Here is a 20,630-nt window from a genome sequence, read left to right as displayed (position 1 = left end):
AAAAATTATTTTCCGATATTGCTGCTGAACTGAATTTTATGGTTTAAGTGCGAAGAACATGATTTTTAAGAAATAAAGGTAACACAGAAAATGTTAAAAAAATGCCCGTTTAGACGTAATTTAAAATCTGAAACCTTTCAGATTTTTATTTTGTTTTACTTATTCACTTTTTCTGATAGTTTTTCATAGTTCACTTTTAATTTCAGAAATATGCTGGACCACTGGCTATCCAGATATTTGAAGTATTTGGCGTTGCCAAATTTTCTTAGACAAAATAGGTCGTTAAATTTATTGTAATGAAGAATTTTCTTTTTTCTTTTATCGGGCTTTATTTAAGCAGATATTTGACTGTTAAATGTGAAATAATGTCATTGATTTAAGCAAAAAATATTACAGAATGGAATCGGGAAACGACATTTTGCCTTGAAGGGTTACGGGAAAAAATTAACGCGACTTAAAGTCAAATGCTTGTAGCGGAAACCATTAAGCTTTTGAAAGGTGAAAAGTCAATGGTTTTATCTCCGAAATTCCAACATTTCTTATGGAACAAGCACGAGATCCAATCGAACAATATCTAACTCGTTTACTCGGAAACGTAACAAAACCGCCATCTTCCTTCAGAATAATTTGGGAGCATGTATGCATAAAAGTTAAGCAGTGGCAATTATCTAATCATTAAAAAGTACGCCAGAATCCCACTGTTCACCTGAAATTTCGTCCTCGGAGTCATTTTGTAAATCTCCTTCTCATAAACATGGTCTGCAAAGGCCGCAGCATGCTCTGCCGGCTTCAAAAGCTCACCCACCGAGCTATTCAAAACGGAATAAATCACAATGCATCGCAGCTGCTCCTGAGTGGGCATTGGTCCTTTTCTCACGTTTAAAGAATTTCACGTGGATACCATATGACCGATCAGGTATATAAAGGATGCTGGTCTCTGTAACAGGACAAATTTCTGACCACAGGTTAGTTATCTGAATTGCTTTCTTAGCTCCTATCGCTCATTATTGTTGCGGCACTGCCAACAGTGTTTTCAAAACGTAAGTAAAACGTTTTTCTTTTAGCAAAAGAAATGTTTATAAAATAAGCATTCTGCTACTCTTAAATGTGAACGATAAATTTATGTTTGAATTATTTCACGATCTTGCAATCTCTGCATAAAATAAAAGAAGGACTCTGTTTGTCTTTCGTTCGTGCTGTTCGTAAGCTAATGGACCCAGGGCTACGAAATTTGGTACATAGGTGCATTTAGATAAGAGACAGTGCACCTCGAAGCGATTTTTTTCAAAATTCGAATCATATTTTTTATTTTATGTCATCGTTACGATTTTATACCATCATTGTGAATAGTTTTATTCTTTTAGAAATGAGGTTTTGGCAACAGTTTTTCATTCAGTTGTATACTGGACTGCTGACTGTTGAAAATCAGCACTGTTGCCACTTAGAAAAATGAAAGCGATTATTCTGTGCACATTTTAAATTGAATGTTTCTCTTGGATACTGGACGTTTGTCGAGCGAGGGCAACGGGGAGTTGCTTAATTTATTTATTGAGAGAATTAATATTTGTATTTAGGGATATTGCTTATTTCATTGTAATTTTGTTATATGTAGTATATTTTTATTGAAATTTGTGTCTTTTTTTTTATAAAGATGTTCTGCAGAGTAATATTCTGTTCAGTTTTTAAATTTAATGTTTGGTATTCCCTTCAGGAATTTTCCTGTTACATTTAAAAGTCTGGCGAAGGCTGGCCGCGTGGCTGCTAGTACATTAATATAAGGTAGCGATTGCAATTAAAAATAGACATAAAAGCATAAAGTTAATGAAAGCCATAATGCTTAATTTTTAATCAACGTCCTGCAAATTCTAAAAATTAACGCTGTTTACTGTTTTATGAACCTTAAATATTGTTGGTTTCGTTCAGCGGTTTACAACCTTTTGACTAACGCATACAATCTAAACAAAAGCTGAAAAACTTTAGTATCACCACTACATTTTATAATAATTATTTTTCAGTTTCTCAATAGAAATATTAAAAAAAATATATTTCGCCATTTGCACAATCTGCAGGCTATATTAAATGCGCACAAATAAAAAAAATATTAAGTACAAAATAGGTTACCATTTTAATTATCAAAATTATAGTTACAATACCTTATGTAGCGATTTTAGCTGTAGCAATTTTTATTGGTAGCGTGATTGAAAATAAGGTAAGTGTTAAATTTCACAAATTGAATTTTAAGATAAGTTCAACTGCTTATCATAACAAAGTAGTTTGCTTAGCAAAGTAGTCCTTTTCCAAAAGGAAACGATAATCACTTGAGTTCAAACAGAGGTAGCGGAGAAAAAGTCCGGCTACGCTTCCCTGAGGGTTTCTTTTTCCGCTCTTGACAGAGCTTAGTAGTGACTCGGGACGAGCCGTAAAATACACAAGAGAGAAAGGGGCTCTCTAAAGCTTACTAGCGACTCGGGAAGAGCCGTAAAATACAAGAGAAAGGCTCTCTCTTCTCTACGCAACGACTGCGTATCCTTCAGACTAAAAAAACTCTCTAATTATTTTCACTCACTGTTTTTATGTCCAGGTTTTCAGGGCGTGTCTTGTGCGTCTGCTGCAGTGATTCGCTAAACGTCTTTTTCGGAGCATCTCTCCATTGGTCAACAGGCGCTGATTGTTCTCAGATACTGTCTTGACAGCCTGAGAAACTGAAATTTTCCGTGGGAAAATTCAGAACGTCTTTTTGGGAGGTCTATCTAAATTATTTCGAGAAACAGGCAGTTGGCGACAGTCTGTCGCATACACACAATGGACACTCCACAACCCGTGAGAACTTGTATGAAAGTTTTCTCCTTTCGTAAAAACAATATGCTTTCCGCACTTTGTTGGGGGTCACGTTCGACCTCAAGAATTCGTAAGTGTCATCAGGGTGGTCATCTGGCGCCCATTTGAAGTCTCCTTTTCCCAGACTTCGTGGGAGCCCGTGGGAAAATAGCTGACGACGTTACACTTAATTCTAAAATTGAATGAGAAATTTGGGCCTGCGTAAGAGAGACCAGTTTCTTTTTTGCTTGGTCTTACTTCACTTAACTTTAACCATACATTAAGTTCCACGTTTAATTTTGTTCTGTATTTCTTTTTCAAATAAAACGTGGAGGAAAATCTTTGTTCACACAAATAGGTCCTCTGAAAAAGGCAATAAAAATTTAATATCTTTATGCGAAACTCCTTCAAATTCTTTTTTTGGGTTCAGCCAAAAGTTAACAAGTATGCTTTTTTTAAATCTTCAAATTTTTCTTTTTTAAATCGATGACAGGAAATTTTTTCAATTTTCTTTTTCTTTTCGAGTTTAATCGCTGGTTTATTTTATTTTTATTTAGTTATAGCAAAGCACTCCAGGACTTTTTTTTTTTTCCACTTAGGTCAAATTAAACTCGCAGACATTTTCTGATTCGTTTTTAAAATTTGTATTTTTTAGTAAATTTTACAAATTTTTCGGAAACATTTTTGAATTATAACCTATAAAAATTTACCAGCATTTTAAAGTATATGTATTTCTAGGCATATCTTCAAAAAAATTTACACATTTTGTTAAAAATTTCAAAGATATACGTAAATTTATATATTGGCGCCTTTTGAAATTTGTCATATTTATTATAAGCGATTATAAGGATACATATGCTTTACGCACTTATAATTATAAATAAAATTATTTGAAAGAACAGACGACGCACTTTTTTTTTTCTGCTGGTGCACTATAAAGAAAGGCAAAGGTATATACGTTGCTATAAATTGAGAATTTCGTCAAGTGAATTATTCTTTTAAATTCCTATGCATGTTTCTCAAATTTTACAAAATTTAATATTTGGGCATAATTTTAGTCGTAGAATCGAAATATGGAAAACAATCGCTGTGGCGTTTCAGAAAACGTCCGATTTTGTGTCAGAATACCAATCTTAGAGCAACGCTTTATATAAATCTAATATACACCCTAGTCGCGCTTTCTAGACATGGAATCCGAGTTAAGTTTCGTCAATTGCCCCAGTAAGAACTAGAAGATATATAACTATTCCATATTTTTTGTGCAATGTATATATACTATTCTCGGACTACATTTTATAGTGTTTTAAAATAATAAAATATTGTTATATTTTATAGTGCTTTATTAAATAATAAAATAATAATTTTGTAGTGTTTTAAAATAGTTTTTTGTGGTGATTTAAATATGCAGATTTGTAGCTGCCTTCTGCAGGAAGGTGAAAATTAAATTAAAATTATGTCTGATATTAATGAACGGTAATTAAAGATATACTAAGCATCTTCGAACAAGTTGTATCATGAAAGAGGACAGCGAAATAAAAATAGAGATGGAAATAAGAAATTTTTTTAAAGTTATTAATTTTTTTATTTTTATTGATGGTGAAATTAAATTAAAAATTAGCAACCATTTGTTTCAAATAAGAAGAATTTCATTTGTCTATGCAATTTATGTTTGGCGAATACTAACTTTTCTTTCTTTTGTACTGTATTTTCCAAGCATTACGGTGGTGTAGCCTTTTGGTAATGGATTAAATCTTACCCATCGAATACAAATTTCTCAGGATGGTTGCGTGATCACGTTTCATAAAATTATGCCAATTCATGCATTATCCGACGAAGCGATCTTCATCAAAATCAAAGCCTTGAAACTCGCATCATCAGATTAAATCGCTGTTCCTGGAATCGAGAGCACAATTTCCTTGCTGTACTTTAGCAATAGAATGAATAGGGCAATAGAATTGATCATATTATTTAATAATAAGCAATAATAGCATAAGAATTTAGCAACAGAATTAATCATCACAAATTATTTTCGCCACTTCTACTGCGTTTTGTTTCGTTCGTAGAATATACAAAATGCTCTTACAGTTAGAATGCACCGAGCTTTCACGAGCGCAAAACTAATACAAATTAAGCAATAACAATGAAATAAAGGACAACAAACACCTGACAACACATCGTTGTCTGCTCATAACAAAACATTACGAATTTATACATAAAGTAGGGGTTTTCAGATTTTAATAGTCAGTAGTATTAACTAAAATAAGCAGAAGAAGAACAAATATTGAAGATACTTAATAGTGAAGATACAGATATCGAAGATACTTAAGCATAAAAAATAAGCATAAGTTGCATATTTTGAATGATTAGTTTCGAAGGTTATATAGAACCTTCTTCTTCAGCTGTAAGAGTGAAAGAGACGAAGAGAAACACATGCTCAAGCGATAACAATAAGAGAAAAAATTCAAGCTAAGGAAAGGAATAGAGTTTACAAAACGTTAAAACAGTTATGAAAAATTTTCGGGTTAAAATATTTCCCAGTTCCAATCTGTCCTTACCACCAGATTTTTTTTAAAAAAATATTTTATACTTGTTTTCACTTTTTGTCAATAGATGGCGTCAGTAGTTTTCTCGTTACCTGAAATATTGTAGAATTTTCAGCCTGTTGGTATCACGTGAGCGTATGTTTCTCCACCGTCACTTTTACACCTGCAGCTGCAGAAGAGGGTTTTATTTAACCTTCGAAACTATTCCTGAAAAGTTATACAGCTTAGCTGATTATAGTTGATTTAATATCTTCAATATTAGTATACAAGATATTTTATGTATTATTACAGTGAATCAAAATTCTGAAATCGTTAATCGTATAAAAAGGATGCAGGTTTCACTAGGAAGAGTAAAAGTTCCAGCCAACATTTTTATGTTACATGTTGCACATAATTACTTGTTTGAGATAGGTATTCGTTAAGAAATATACGTCAGTTTAAATAAATGAGCAATTTTTTTTCCTTACAATTATTTTAAAATTTTCTTTTGAGGAAGTTGCGTCATTGCTAAATTTTCTACACAATATTTTGCAGGAAAATCGAAGTATTCCACTATGCCTGTCGCTATCACACGTTCATATTCTTTGCAAGTAGCTATCTTTCTGTTTATCGTCTGTTTTATATGGAAGACTGCCACTTGTTGCGAAAATGCTACGGATGGATCCAGTACATTAAATTCCTTGCATCATCCTACACTCAGTTCGGTAAGTGCAACTTTTGTAGCATTTAAAGAAAGCATTGTTTTGAAAAGTGCATAATGTCTCTCATTACCAAGTTTAATCGAACAGAACAAACTGAAGCAAACAATCTTTGATAGCTTCAAATTAGAAGATAAGAATAATATTAAACCTAAACTAGTTATTATAAATGTCGAAAAAGCGAACTGATTCTTATATTTCAATAAATATAAAAAAATACGAGAATATATATATATATATAACGGGTGGCCATAATTAAACTGACAGTGTTCACAGTGTTCTGTAGCGCGATCTCTTTGCGAGAATGACGCCACATTTTGTAGGAAGATTAAACAAGACGGGGGACGAAGGATTCCGCGAAAAAAAAATTAGTTCCAAAAGTCACCACTAGGGGAATATTTGGCGCTGTGTAATAGAAAATAGAATGTTAACAAATGCAAATCAATACTGAAATTACCTTTTATTTTGCATTCAAATGAGGTTCAATGTGGCTGCCGTTGTTGTGGACCACATATTGCATTCTGTGCACAGTATGCACAACAGCAGAAAGTAACATGTCTGCAGGAATCTCCCGTACAGTCCGTGATATGTTATTCTTCAACGTAGCCAGGTCCTGGACCACTCCTTGATAGACCTTGGACTTAAGGTAACCCCATAGCCAGAAGTCGCATGGGGTAAGATCAGGCGACCGAGGTAGCCATGCAGTTGGAAAGTAGCGGCTAATAACTCTTTCTGTTGTGAATTTCTGTCGTAGCATCTGTTGCACCCGTACAGCAACGTTTGGAGGGGCTGCATCTTGCATGAAAATGATTTCACCCAGGCATTGTCTTTGCTGAAGTGCCGGAATGACAAAGCTGTTCAACATGTGGCGATATTTCTCTCCGGCAACAGAACAGGTTTCCGGTCCTGTCGGGGTAATGTTCTCATAGAAGAATGGACCTACGATAAATTTTATTCCATATTAATTTGCATTTGTTAACACTCTATTTTTTATTACACAGCGCCAAATATTCCCCTAGCGGTGACTTTTGGAACTAATTTTTTTTCGTGGAATCCATCGTTCCCCGTCTTGTTTAATCTTCCTACAAAATGTGGCGTCATTCTCGCAAATAGATCGCGCTACAGAACACTGTGAGAACTGTTAGTTTAATTATGGCCACCCGGTATATATTAAATATATATATATATACATTGCAGGGGTTATTGTCTTGCGACTAGTTTTGTGTAGTAGTGACTACTTTTGCGCGGTGACGTGTTTTGTGTAGTGACGTACAAACTATTTATTTGGCAATTAGAACCAACTGTTGATAGCGAAACTATTCTGAATTTGGTACTTGCAGTACTTGACGATAGATGGCGCCAAAGAATAACAATGTTCATTGTTAGTGACAAGGCCCAATCATGGATTCTTTTAGGACCGTCGAATGATACCTTCTACAAGTCAAACTAAATACTTGCTTCGAGCTGAAACATTGAGCGACATCGTTCAAGAAGAGAAATATCGGCGGAAATATTTTTGTATGATAAAAAAAGTACATATATTCTACTTATTTGTGAAGGATTCCTCAATATAAGTGAGCAAACATAATAAAAATATACGAAATAAATACATAAAAATCTGAAACCTTTGAGATTTTATATAGCGTCCAAAGGGCAGTTTTTTTTAACGTTTTGTGTGTTACGTTTATGTAATAAATATAATGTTCTTCGCACTTAAATGTTTCATAAGTCTAACTGTTGCTTATTACCATCACCACTTGTATATGTTTCTAGCATGGTGATAAAACAACGGTACCTAGAACCATGGAATTTTGAATAACGTAATCTTCCATCGAATATGGACATCTCGAAGCCCTAATTTGGAATTTGTTTTATTATCATCCTCTAGATTTCGACCTATCGTCTTCGTCTCTAGTTACCTCTAGAAAGACAAAGGAAGGGTAGGTAAAGCAAAGATGATAAAACAAAAAATCAAATACGTCAACTGGGTAACCCTTCTTCACCTCTCGTATTCACTGGGTATGATTCTGTTTTTTAAATGTTTTTAGTCCAAAGGGGCTTTGTCCCTGAAGGACTATTGTTTTCGTTTTGCGATTTTGTCTCGATTCATTACAAACGGCGAATCACTTTTTAAACTGTTGCCACGAATTACTATCGCCCTGACGAATATTTAAAGAAATTAAATAACAAAAATCTGCATAAATGTATGTATATTTCTCGCATTGTGATAAAACAACGGTACATAGAGCCATCCAATTTTGAATGACATAATGCTCCTACGAATATCGGCATGTAGAAGCCCAAATTTGAACTTTGTTTTATTATCGATTTCCTATTTCGTAAAACTTCAAAGAATTTTTGATTAACAAACTCAAGGATTTCAAAGCGAGCAACGGCAACGTTGTGCAGAAAAACATTTTTATCTCCAGCGCGTGAGTCTCTGTATCGGAAATTCTAAAGATAGGCTCATTTTAAAACTATTTTGCAGTATTGCTGTTGAACAGATTTTTATGGTTCGAAGAACGTGATATTTAATAAATAAATGCGTAAAAAAAATACACAATACGTAAAAAAGAAAAAAAACGCCTCTTTAGACGTAATTTAAAACCTGAAACATTTCAGAATTTTTCAAAATATTTTTCATGCTTCAAAACATAAATTGTACGAACAAGGGAATTAAAATTTAAATGTATACATTATTTTAATATTCATCTACTACTCTTAATAATCAGATTTTTTTTTGTTATTTTAGTGCATTACGGAGATGATACGGGCGTTATGCAACTCTCTGAGGCCCTCACCTTTGAAGCGCAACACAGAATTAATCAACAGTATTCTTGGACTTCCCAGAATCCTTCAAAATGCCGGCAGATAAATACATTTCAGCAGCAGTATTTGTCAACCATTTTACACTCAATTAATAATGGTAAATGCATATTCTGCTGTTTTCAAAGCAATTTAGAACATTGGGTAGGTGACCATACTAGATCGGATAAATGATCTTGAAGTGATTATTATTAAAGTGTTTAAGTTTTAAAGTTTAGCACAGCGCCTTCAGATGCACGAATAGGGTCGCCATATAGGAATGAATCATTTGAAAGAAAATAACTGACCCAAAAGTAATATCAAAATATCGCCAATTTCAATGGCACTTGTGTTTTGTTTCACTAAGAATATTTTGAAAAATTAATTCAACTGATGAAGCTTATCTTTTTGTTCGGTGTGCGAGTTAAAATATCTGAATTGTATAATATTTCTGTGCTAATTTCAAAAATATATTCGAAATTTTCTTATGTACGAATACTTTGTTTCAAATAAGTACTGATAAATTTATATTTGCATCGAGAGGTGGCCTTGGTATTATTATTTTCTTTAAGGAATTATCCTCTCCTTGGCTTTCAAAAATATTACACAATACACTGCTGTATAACTTTGCGAATGAGGAAACAATCCATTTAAAAACACTTCTCTTATAGAGTACAAAGTCCGTAATCCGGACTCGTCGGGACATCGGTGATTCTGGATTAAGTGTTTTTCCGGATTATAGATCATCAGTTTAAATCTGGTAAGATGGCATGCAGAAATTATATAATTAAAAATATGAAACCGTAATTTATGAAATAAAGAGCAATTATGATCTAAAGGACATCAAAATTTACAAAAAAAGCTTAATATTTATTTGCTTACTTTATTAAACATTTCTTTCAATGTAAGTTGTTTAAGTTGCTTCGTTTTTTGTGCTAAACGCGCATGCGTAAAGCATACAAAAAATTTTTGTAGCTTTGAGGTCCGGATTATAGATCATTCCGGATAATGGACGTCCGGATTACAGACTTTGTAAGTTACGAAATTTCGGCAAATTGCCGTTCTGACTGGAATTAGCTAACACATAAGCACAGATTTAAAATTCAACAAAATTTATTTATTCACTTCTTGTGGGCAATAGTTAAAGCAAGAATACATAACTGAAAAATCGATATCTTCTCGAAAATAACTTTCTTTAAGTTAGATAACTTTATAGGTTCTTACTCTCTCTGACCACATAAACTCTACGAGATCCTACTAAGAAACCTGGAAGCTTCTCGCTCGGGTTTAAAGGAAACAACCACAGAAGAAGGGTTAAAATAATCCTTTATTATTCTCAACTATACACAGAAAGGCACGTACTTCGTGCTTTACAATAACACCGACTTGCGGTGGAACTTAAGAAGCGTTATACAATCAGTTCAAAAGGTAAAGAGCAATGCTGGACTAGCACTTTAAGTTAAGGCTAACTAGGTTTACTCCACAAACCTGACAGGCGGGATAATTACTTAAGTGGCCAAAAAGGCGCATCGGCAACTCCGCGAAACAGGAAGGACAGGCTCGTAACGTGCTCTGGCTACCAAAAGTACGCTCTGAACAAACTCCAAGATTCACCCGTTTAAATACTCACTTCACTCAACTTTAAATTTTCATCCTGGCGAGGAAATGCGAGTGGAAATTGAGGAGTTCAGAAAAGATAACAAAAACAATAATTGGTTGATTGAATTGAGAGAAATTCTACAACTTGGAACTTGCTCTTTGATCGAAAATCAAACTCTTTCGTAAGACATCTGTATATTTCCGTAATAATCTCTAACAAGGATGCACATTAACATCGAACGGTAAATGAAACTAGTTGCAGCTTGCTACAAATACAACCTCTTTCCAAAAACGCTTGTGCTAGACGTCACACTTAGGACGGTGGTCTGTCACTCCGCAGGTGGCGCGTCTAATCTTATTAGTTTTTAATCATAACTTCGTGTTTTCTTTTAAGTTGAATAATTGACTGGTTCAAGTAAATATATGCAGCATCAATCAAAACAGTAAATTATGCAATACAGTAAATTATTTACAGTAAATTATGCAATTCAAAATAGTAAATTATTTACAGTAAATATCCAATATAATGTAAAATCGAACATATATAAGTTTAGCTCTCGTAAAAGGTCACAAATTCTGTAAACATTGACCATTATAAGCATTACTAAACCTACTAAAAATTCAGTATCATCAACATAGCATAGAACGGAGAAAGTGAATAGAATTTGACAGAATGAACTTGAACAAATGACGATTCAATGTATGATCCTAGTGAAAATTTCATAACATTGTGTGAGTATCAACCAAACACAGCATATTAGCATTAACATAGCAGTGAGTTGTAGTCTTTAATTTACAAACAGGCAATTCAAGGCTATTTTCTTCCAACCATGATTCATAACCATGGCAACAGCAGCTGCGGAAAAAACGTCGAATTCGCTAATTCTTTGAGAACCTGTAATTTCTTTTGTATAATGATGATGACACACGTTACGATCATAAACGGAAGGATGGCTGCTACAGTACTGAAGTACTATGTAAAGGGTACAGTACTTCAGTACATACATACTACTATGTAAGTACTGAAGTTATAAGATAGAAGTGAACTAGGATTTACATGTATGAAACATAACAGAATTATTAGAAGGTGGTGATAAAAATAAAAGTAGATATTTTTGCAGAATTTTAAATTAGAAAAGCACTTTCTAAATCACATATCGAAATCTTCAGTTGAATCTACTTATTAAAGTTACATTCAATTAAAGATTTTATAAAAATTCAGATTTTCCAGACTTTGATAAATATTTGCAAAAATAATTTTTTTTTTAAGCCGCCCAGCCCAGACAGTATAGTGGTTAGGGAACCCTGACTGCGATACCGAAGGGCCTGGGTTCGAATCCCGGATAAGGGGTTGGATGTAAAAATTGTCTGTCCCTTCATAGGAGGCAATTAGGGCCCACCTATTAGGTGCCTCCATAATAAAGAAACCGCCACATCTCGCTTTAGGAGTGGCCGATGCCGGCATAAACAAGTGCACGCCGTTAGACAAAACATAGCGGAAAGTTGTGAAAAATAATATCGTAGGATCTTTGTAAATTTATGAAATTAAAAAGGCCGCTTGTTTTGAAAACTTTCTTTTTTACACTCCTTTTAAGGTTTCTGTGGTACTAATTTCGAAAGCGATAAAAATTCACTAGCATTTTCATTGAACTCAAATATTTCATTTAGAATTTTTGCCTTAATTTTCATAGAACTTTTCAAATTATTAAAGCTATCCCAGCTATAGCAGAAAAAGTTAAGGGATTTAAAAAAATGTTTATATCTCTACTGCAAAAAAGTAATAAATAAGCTAAATCATATGCTAAGGAGAAAAATATAATGCAATAATTAGCCATTTTAATAATAATGAAATTTGCAAGATTAAACTGAATTGATTCCTAATATTACACATTGTTTAAGGGGACTCATACACCTTAAAACTCATAAGATCTTCGAATATGTGACTGTTGCAAGAACTGATATAACTTATTTATTTTAAAAGCAATTACTTCCAACTTTTTACAGCTGACTACATAATATAGCTGCTTCCTCAAATAGTAATAAGAAAGTTTGTGTTGCCACGAATATTTTTATAATTTAATCCGCTTTGTGACAAACTCTTTCGTTATGTTTCTACCTTGCGCGCACAGTTTAAAACATTCTGTTGCATAATTTAATTCCATACTTAATATATAGCTTTTATAACATTCGGAAACTACTGTGAACCAAAAAATCTAAGAATTTCATGTTAAAATTTTATTTTATTTGGAGTTGAGTTTATAAAAAAAATAAATCATAATATTTTATTAAAAAAATCTGTAATGTTTTCGTGCATAAAATTTTTTAATTTTAAAATATTCCTCAAATTTTTGGTTCAGTTAGAAAATAGTGCCCATTAAAAGAATTTCATCCAATTTCAAGCATGTGCCATTAGCCATTTTTAAAATATTATGCGCGCAAAGGTGGAAACATGACGACAAATTTTGTCACAAAGCGGATTAAATTACAAAAGTATGTGTGGCAACACAAACTTTCTGGTTACTAGTTTCCAAAGCAGCTATATTATATTGTCGCTGTAAAAAGTTGGGAGTAATTTCTTTTAAATTAAATAAAAATATCTCAATTCTTGCAACAGTCACATATTCGAAGAGCATAAGGGGTTTAACGTGTATGAGGCCCCTTAAGCTTTTTATGTTTATCATCTTTGCACTTGAAATTTTAGAACTTCATAAAACACAAACAAGAGCTAAAATTACACTAAATATTTATTAATGTTAAGATTTGTAGCTATAAAAATGTAACAAAATTTATCCACCGCTCCTTAAAAATAAAGTGTTTAAATATTTACAACACAATTTACCAATATTCAAATCTCAGCTTGCGTACCAAAAAACATATATATACCACTTGCATTCGACCGATACTTTGTTATGCTGCTCCTGCTTGGAACACGGTCACTCAAACTCAACTGCATCAATTACAAGTAGTGCAAAACAAATTTCTGCTCATTATTACTGATTCACACTATCTTATCAGCAATAAACTTTTACACAGAGGCTTAAAACTTGAGACGATTCCAGATTACATCAGAAGATCTAATGAAAAATTCTTCAACAAAACTGTGCAATGTGACTTTGTTAATTACTCCCAAGTCTTTAATTACGAAATTCTCTTCGAAGATAGAAGCGTCACACCACTTGCAGCTCACACCTTCATGGGAGGAGACGACAACTTTTTCACTTAGATCCTCAATTGGTAGCTGTTTATACTTCCAATGCATCTGATTTTGATTGAAGGTCTTCTGTAGCTTGAATATTATTCTTGGAGATTGATAATACTAATGCTGTGAGATTTTTCGCATTGTGATGATATAGTGGTGTTGTAAATAGGTTTATATTGCTTAGGTTGTTGTTGAATTGCTGTAGTGTATTGCGTTGAATAGTAGTATTTAAATTGTGTTGTATAGTTGTTTTGTATTGTGTTGTATTTAGCACTACTGATTGAGGTTGTTTAATTGTATTTGAATTCGTCGTTGAAACTATTGCTGTAGTGTATCTTCTCATATTGTTGTCATTGATATGTTTTGTCTTGGGTCCTCCTTGAAAGTTACGATCGCTCGTCACGTTTTGCGAACTTGTCCGATTGGATTGTCTTGCTCCTTTTGGTACTTCTCTTCTTCTCCTTATATCCGTTTTCTCATCTGAGTTTTTCTCCACGTCCGGATTTCTTCATGTCAAGTGCCCTTGGGCTTTAATTCTGGAGCCGGCAACATTGCTCTTCGCAATAGCTCGGTCAATTATAGAGTCTAAGTCTAATACCGCTTCGCGACTACTGCGCACAAATGCTAGAAAATGCCATCAATGCCAGCTCGCTCAGACAAGGTGGGCGGTTCACGAAAGAAACTGTTTTTCTGCATCGTTGCCAAACTTTCTTTATAAAGAACGCCTATTTATATTCCACCTAATTAACATTCTGTTGAGGTTGATGGAAGAAATATAATTTACAAGAAAGAATTAATATAAAAATAATGCATCAACTGAATTAAACCTTGCAAATTATTCTTGCTTTGATAATAAAGAACTATTCGGTGTTGCTTCGATAAGAATGAACAATTCGTTAGTCGTGTCTGCATTCAAGTAAAGGCATTTTGAATAACCAGCGGAATATCTAAGTAATATATGAATTCGGTAAAAATGTTTGCCTGCTTATAGATTTCTTGAATTTTTTCATTATTATATGCAATTGGATAAATGAGTGTATGTTTTGTAAGACTTTATCATTTGCTCTATTGTTAACTTTCACAAAATTACAAACATACATGCCTTTCCTTATTGCAGTTGCCTTTTCACCCCCCCCCGCACTAGCGTTATATATTTTAATGTAAATCAATTTGTTTATGTGAGTATCGTTTGCTTCATTTTATTGTTGCAAACAACGTAAATTTCTTTGTTTTTCTTCCTTTAGTTTTGAACTTTATGTGTGGCAACAAGATAATTAATTGATAGAATTGTGCTTGTGACAGCCATGTAGAATAGCTCGCTTATTATGTATCAATTATTTCGCATCGCTAACACTTTGTTTTTAATTAGTGTAATGAAATAAAAGTGAAGGAATACAGTCCATTTGTTGATTGATTATTGTTTGTGAAACATATTAAGGAAAGATAATGTATTACAATTAGTGTAAGTTATGGGAATTAAAAGTCTATGATACTTCTTTCTCACAGAACACGTGTGCAGTTCTGCTTGGGAATATATAGAAGTTCTGTTGTGTACTGAAGTAAGTTCCTGAACTAAGTAAGTAGAGTAAAATAAATCTAGTTTGGGAATAAATAATATTTAAATACTATTCAAAATATGATTTAAATAAAATAAAATGAATTTTGTAAAAAAATCATAGTAACTTAAGAAACATTACTTATAATTAATTAATTATTTATTCTTCAAGTAATAATTACCTTATTTTAACTTTCTTAAACGATCAAGATATAAAATCAATTTTCATTAGCAAACGGAAAACAATTACCTGCTGATTTAATTAAGCAGACTGAAGAACACAGAAAGACCGTAAAAAAAAATAAACGCAGAAGTAAACTGATGATAATTATATCGTTAATAAAGTTATACGGAGCATAACAGCTTGGAATTTAAATACAAATATATAGCAGTTCAAGCACATTATATTCAGAATTATAGGAAGAATTTGTTTTGCTTGCACAGTTAAACATCGATATAGCGAACACGTCTTAGACAGAGGCTGTTCACACATTTTTTAGACGATGTATATTGTAATCACAAAACTAAATTACATGAAATTCTTGTGTTTTAAATGTTCTATTTGACATCCCTTATTCTTAACTATCTTTCGACACCGCAATTTCCACGATAATAATGCCTTTTGAAGTGGCAGAAAAGATATTCTATCCCATTCCTCCCGAACAGCTTTCCAGAGTCCTGTTAGGGTTTTGGGACAACGTTTGGATAATGCAGTTTTAAAAGTCCGAAAGCACAAAAATCCATAGGTGACACATCGGGAGATTGAGTAGGGATATCAGTGAAGGGTATGGCCTTGATACCAGTTTTTTTGTTCCATTTCTTTTAGGAAATTTACAGTGGATTTTGATGTGTGACTGCTAGCTTTGTCCTGATGGAGTCTCACAGATGAATGGCACTGTGGGTAAAGCGATGGTATTTCGTTCAGAAAAATTGGCGATAAAATATGTTCCTGAGAGTATTTGGAGTTAATCTTGACATTTTTTTGCACTCTCTTTATTTTTAACTTGCCATTATAAGAAAAACCAGCAACAATCATGAATCCCTTAGAAAAAGTTTCTTTCGATTCTTTGAACCATGTACTTAAACTTTTTTTGTCCCCTTTTATGATAATAAATGGCTCTTTTTTGTTACAATCATTTAAATACACCCGTGCTTCATCTATTGTAACAATTATTTTCCACTTTTCTTTGGATAAGTGTTTCGCATACAGAATTCTGCAGCGTGTCCTGCGTCGAGCGATATGCTTTGGAAGAAGACGATGCACATTGCGTTTCTTCACTTTCTTAAGATTTAAACCAACGTTTATCATTTTGTTTACAGTGGACACCGAGCATTTTAATGACTTTGTAACTGTCCTTTGACTAGGGGGATTTTCTTTTAACATTAAACAACGTACCTTTGCAATAGTCGAAGATGTCCGCTTTTTCCTTGGATACTTGTTTGGAATTTTTGTCTCACTCGAGGCTCCAATTTGACGTTTTTTTCCTTTCTTGTTGATGATATTACCTATAGACGCTTTAGATATCACAAAACCATGACTCTCACATCGTTTTTGGATAATGGAGTATGCATATTTCTCTTCTGAAAGAGCGTAAATGTAGGCTTCGAACCACTGCTTTGTTAAATTCGCCATTTTGAATAAAACAAAACTTTCAAGTCACAGACGATAATGCTGACTTTTAAAAACGTAGTACAATTGCAATTACTTCTTTTGCAGCAAACGATTTTTTATTACCGCTTACCAAAGTCGTCTAAAAAATGTGCGAACAGCCTCTGTAAAACGAACTTGCTCAAAGGATAGCTAGGGATTAAGCGACCAATCGCCTAATTATAGTTGTTGATGAATTATATCTTTCACCACCTTTTTTTCCAGTCCGGGCACCACTTGTACAGTCTCTTAAGAGTTTTTCGCAGCAGTGTAGATGAAAAATGTGCAATGTCCTGGCTTGGACTCCAACCCTGGACCTCTTGCATACGCGTCGCGGAAAGTCACGCGGAAAGGAGGGAGAAAATATCATACAAGATTAAAAATTCAAGGCATAAGTTTTGCAGTCTAGTATCACTGATGAATACTTTTTTTTACATTCTTGTATTTCGTTAGATATATATTATTTGTTAAAGATTATGTTACATTTTGAGCTATTGAGTAGCTTTAATTTTAAACTTTTTGTCAACTTGGCTGTAAGAATCATATTTCTTTTGGATAACACTGACAACCCTAGTCACTGTGCAAAGACAAATATTATACTAAAATTACATGAAGGTTTAAGATTACTGTTTTTGTTTCGTTGCATGTGTAATTTCCAAATTTTTGATTGTTTTCTTGTTAAGGTTGGCTGCTATGCTCCCTATATTGCAATACACTTCGTAACTGGCATTGCATAACAGATGCACGATTACTGTACCTGCAACGAAATAGGGTTGCAAAATAGCACATGGTCTTGTGTTATGATTGCTATTTTTGTTGCTTATCACGTATATTTTTGGATTTTTTTACTTTCTTGTATGAAGTAAAGGAAGTATTGTAATCGCGAAAAATTTCGGGTACCATAAGTCAACCAAAATATCTTGAATCCATTTAAACGATTTTTTTTTTTTTTTTTTTTTTTTTTTTTTGCGTGACATCTGTAGGCATGGACAAAATAAAAGCCTTTTTCCCCCAAAACGGATTGAAAAATTGATTTAAAATGGATTCAGAAGAGATCTTTGCGCGACTTTTGAACGTTGAAATTTTGTATATGGAGCTGATATAACACGTAATTGTGCACCTCCCTTTTTACTTGCAATCGATCGTACCAAATATATATATATATATATGTGTCCCCATTTTATTACTCGCCTAAATGAGCTGTTTATTAATTCTTATGTTGGTAAATTGTGCATTTTTTGCTTTAAAAATTGATTGAATTATGTTGTTCTTATCTTCCGGTTAAGGTTTATATGCTTTAGTTAATCTACACGCAGTAGTTGTAGAATACGCGAAATCGCCATTTGTTTATATTTGAAAACTCTTAGTGGAATAGTGAATTAAATCAGTTGCTGCACCTTATGTTTCTTTTTTGCCGAGTGGGACGAAAAGTAAGCTTTCAGTTTTATGTACCAAAAAAATCTGCCTTCTTGTTCTCTGGCCGAATTGCTGGTTTTTGCGATTATTTAAAAAAATGATGATAAAAATGACGATTATTTAAAAAACATTGAGTCTTTAACACATCTGATTTTGATAAAAAAATGATGATTAAAAATGATGATTATTTTAAAAAAATGAGTCTTTAATACATCTGATTTTGATAAAAAATGATGATTAAAAATGATGATTATTTAAAAAAAATGAGTCTTTAACACATCTGATTTTGATAAAAAAAAGATAATTAAAAATGATGATTACTTAAAAAAAATTGAGTCTTTAACACATCTAATTTTGATAAAGCATAAAAATATATGTTTTGAAACTTGAATGGAAGCACCATTTTGTTTATGAATAAAAAAAATAGTTTCAAAGAAGCAAGAAAGCTTTTTCAAAATAAAATTTGCATTGAGTCACAGTTTGTTGTGGTTTTGTAACTATTACTATATATGGAAAGTATAATGTCATATCAATCTTCATTTTTCTGAATGAAACTAAATAATATTTTATTTTTCCTCTGAATACTTTTCTTTAGATAAACAGAAAACAATAATCAAAATTTATTTAATTAAATTACTGTGGACTAACCGGTGGTTAGTGGTTAGTGACTCTGACTGTCGTACAGAAGGGCACAGGTTCGTGTGTATGGTGTGTGTATTTAATTATGGCAAAGCACACTAGAGCTATCTGCCTAAAGGGAGGGATGCCTTCGTGGAGGACTTTCTAAGGGAACCTGGCTCGTATACACGTTACACATGGGCAAAACCACGAAAACACCCATGCAGCCAGCCCGTTCGCGGGATTCGAACCTCGGACCGAACTACCAGTGTTCAGCGACTTTACCGCTCGGCCGCTGGTGGGCCTGGCACAGGTTCGAATCCCGGAGAATATTCGTAAACGTATAGTGTCTGGAGGACTCAAAATGGAGGCATTCAAAATATGCGGCGAGCCGAACATCCTCTCGAGAGGTTGATGGTAGGAAAAGATGGGTGGCAGAGCCTCAAACACGCCCCCACGCAGTGCTCTCTTTCAAGACTGAAAGCGAAACTATTGAAATTTTCGTACTATGTTTAGTATTTTCTAAAGGAAATTTTAGCATAGTGGCTAAGGCTCTTGGCAACGACCGGAGCAATCTTCCGCTTTATTACTATTATTTACGTGTTCCGCCCTAAGGCAGTACACTGAAAGGAGGGATGTCTTCGTGGAGGACTTTCTAAAGGAAACTGGCTCGTATTAACATGTTACACATGGGGAAAACCACGAAAACGTCCATGCAGCCAGCCTGTTTGCGGGATTCGAACTTCGAACCGAACTACCAGTGTTCAGGGACATTACCGCTCGCCCATTGGTGAGCCAATCTTTCTGCGATGAATTTCATGGGCATGATAAATATCACGCAAGTTAGATTAGCCACAACAACAAATTAATTTACTAGATACCAGATTCAGAAAATTTTGTCCAGATATTATTTCACCGTTTTTTAAAGATGTTTGTCTCATGTTATTAAAAAAACTTAATATAATATTTATTTATAATATAATTAATTATACGTGTTACGTAGATAACTTGAAACGTGTAATTTAAAAAAAATTTGTATTGCAATTGAACTTTTATAAATGCAATATTTGTTTACTTTTTCTCGTATACGTACAAATTACTAAAATATTTTTTTCGTTTACTTGCAGGTGTACATGTTTCGTCTTCCTTCAGCTCGAGCTAGCGTCTTTTGAATCTGCTTATGCACCAGTAAGTTCTGTGGCACTTTCCGTATACCTGTACACTAACAAGCTTCGTTTATCGATAAATGAAGATTCATTGACAAATAAACACATTCAACACATTCATTCTGCGTTGTACATAACATCAGTATACTATTAATGCAATTTTGTTACCAATCTGTGAATAATAAATGTATGTTACAAAAATCTATGAAGTCATCTTTTTTACATTTTCTGCGAAAGTACTGTAGCAGAACTGTACTGTTGTAAGCAGTGGATTTCCTGGATATCTCTTTAAATAATCACTTGAAATAAAGAGGAAGAAATGGACAATTTATTGTAAATAAAATGTACACATAGAAACAACAAAATCTGAAAGGTTTCAGATTCTAACGGTCGCTCAAAAGGGTTTGTTAATACTTTCTTACCCTCTCGCTAAGCTACCAGTCTACTAGTTTGCTGTTACACTCACTCCTACTAACACATTTTTTGTCTTTTTAGCTTTGTTATTAATCATCATACGCCACGCCACTTACGCCAGGTACAATTCAACAGCAAAATTGTAAACATTT

At 33.4% G+C, this 20,630-nt stretch overlaps 1 protein-coding gene across 2 annotated transcripts in view; it reads left to right on the top strand.

The window, feature by feature from the left end:
• The window catches only part of LOC118185370 (uncharacterized), a 33,794-nt gene extending 13,536 nt beyond the window's left edge, over positions 1–20,258 (top strand). The window contains exons 1-4 of one of the 2 annotated variants that reach the window (XM_085819797.1): positions 946–1,040; positions 5,895–6,064; positions 8,811–8,984; positions 20,026–20,258. In XM_085819797.1, coding sequence (XP_085675923.1) covers positions 5,915–6,064; positions 8,811–8,933 — 273 coding nt within the window. In that variant the 5' untranslated portion in view covers positions 946–1,040; positions 5,895–5,914 and the 3' untranslated portion in view covers positions 8,934–8,984; positions 20,026–20,258. Of the gene's footprint in view, positions 1–945; positions 1,041–5,894; positions 6,065–8,810; positions 8,985–20,025 lie in introns of those variants that run through there. The other variant, XM_035355208.2, reaches the window with a different exon arrangement.
• Positions 20,259–20,630: the final 372 nt, after the last annotated feature.

This window comes from Stegodyphus dumicola, chromosome 7 (genome assembly GCF_044657685.1).
Source record: "Stegodyphus dumicola isolate Sdum_Otavi_A_Nest chromosome 7, ASM4465768v1".
Classification (NCBI taxonomy): domain Eukaryota; kingdom Metazoa; phylum Arthropoda; class Arachnida; order Araneae; family Eresidae; genus Stegodyphus; species Stegodyphus dumicola.
Note: the sequence above shows the minus strand (reverse complement) of the source record. Positions and strands in the feature narration are given on the sequence as shown.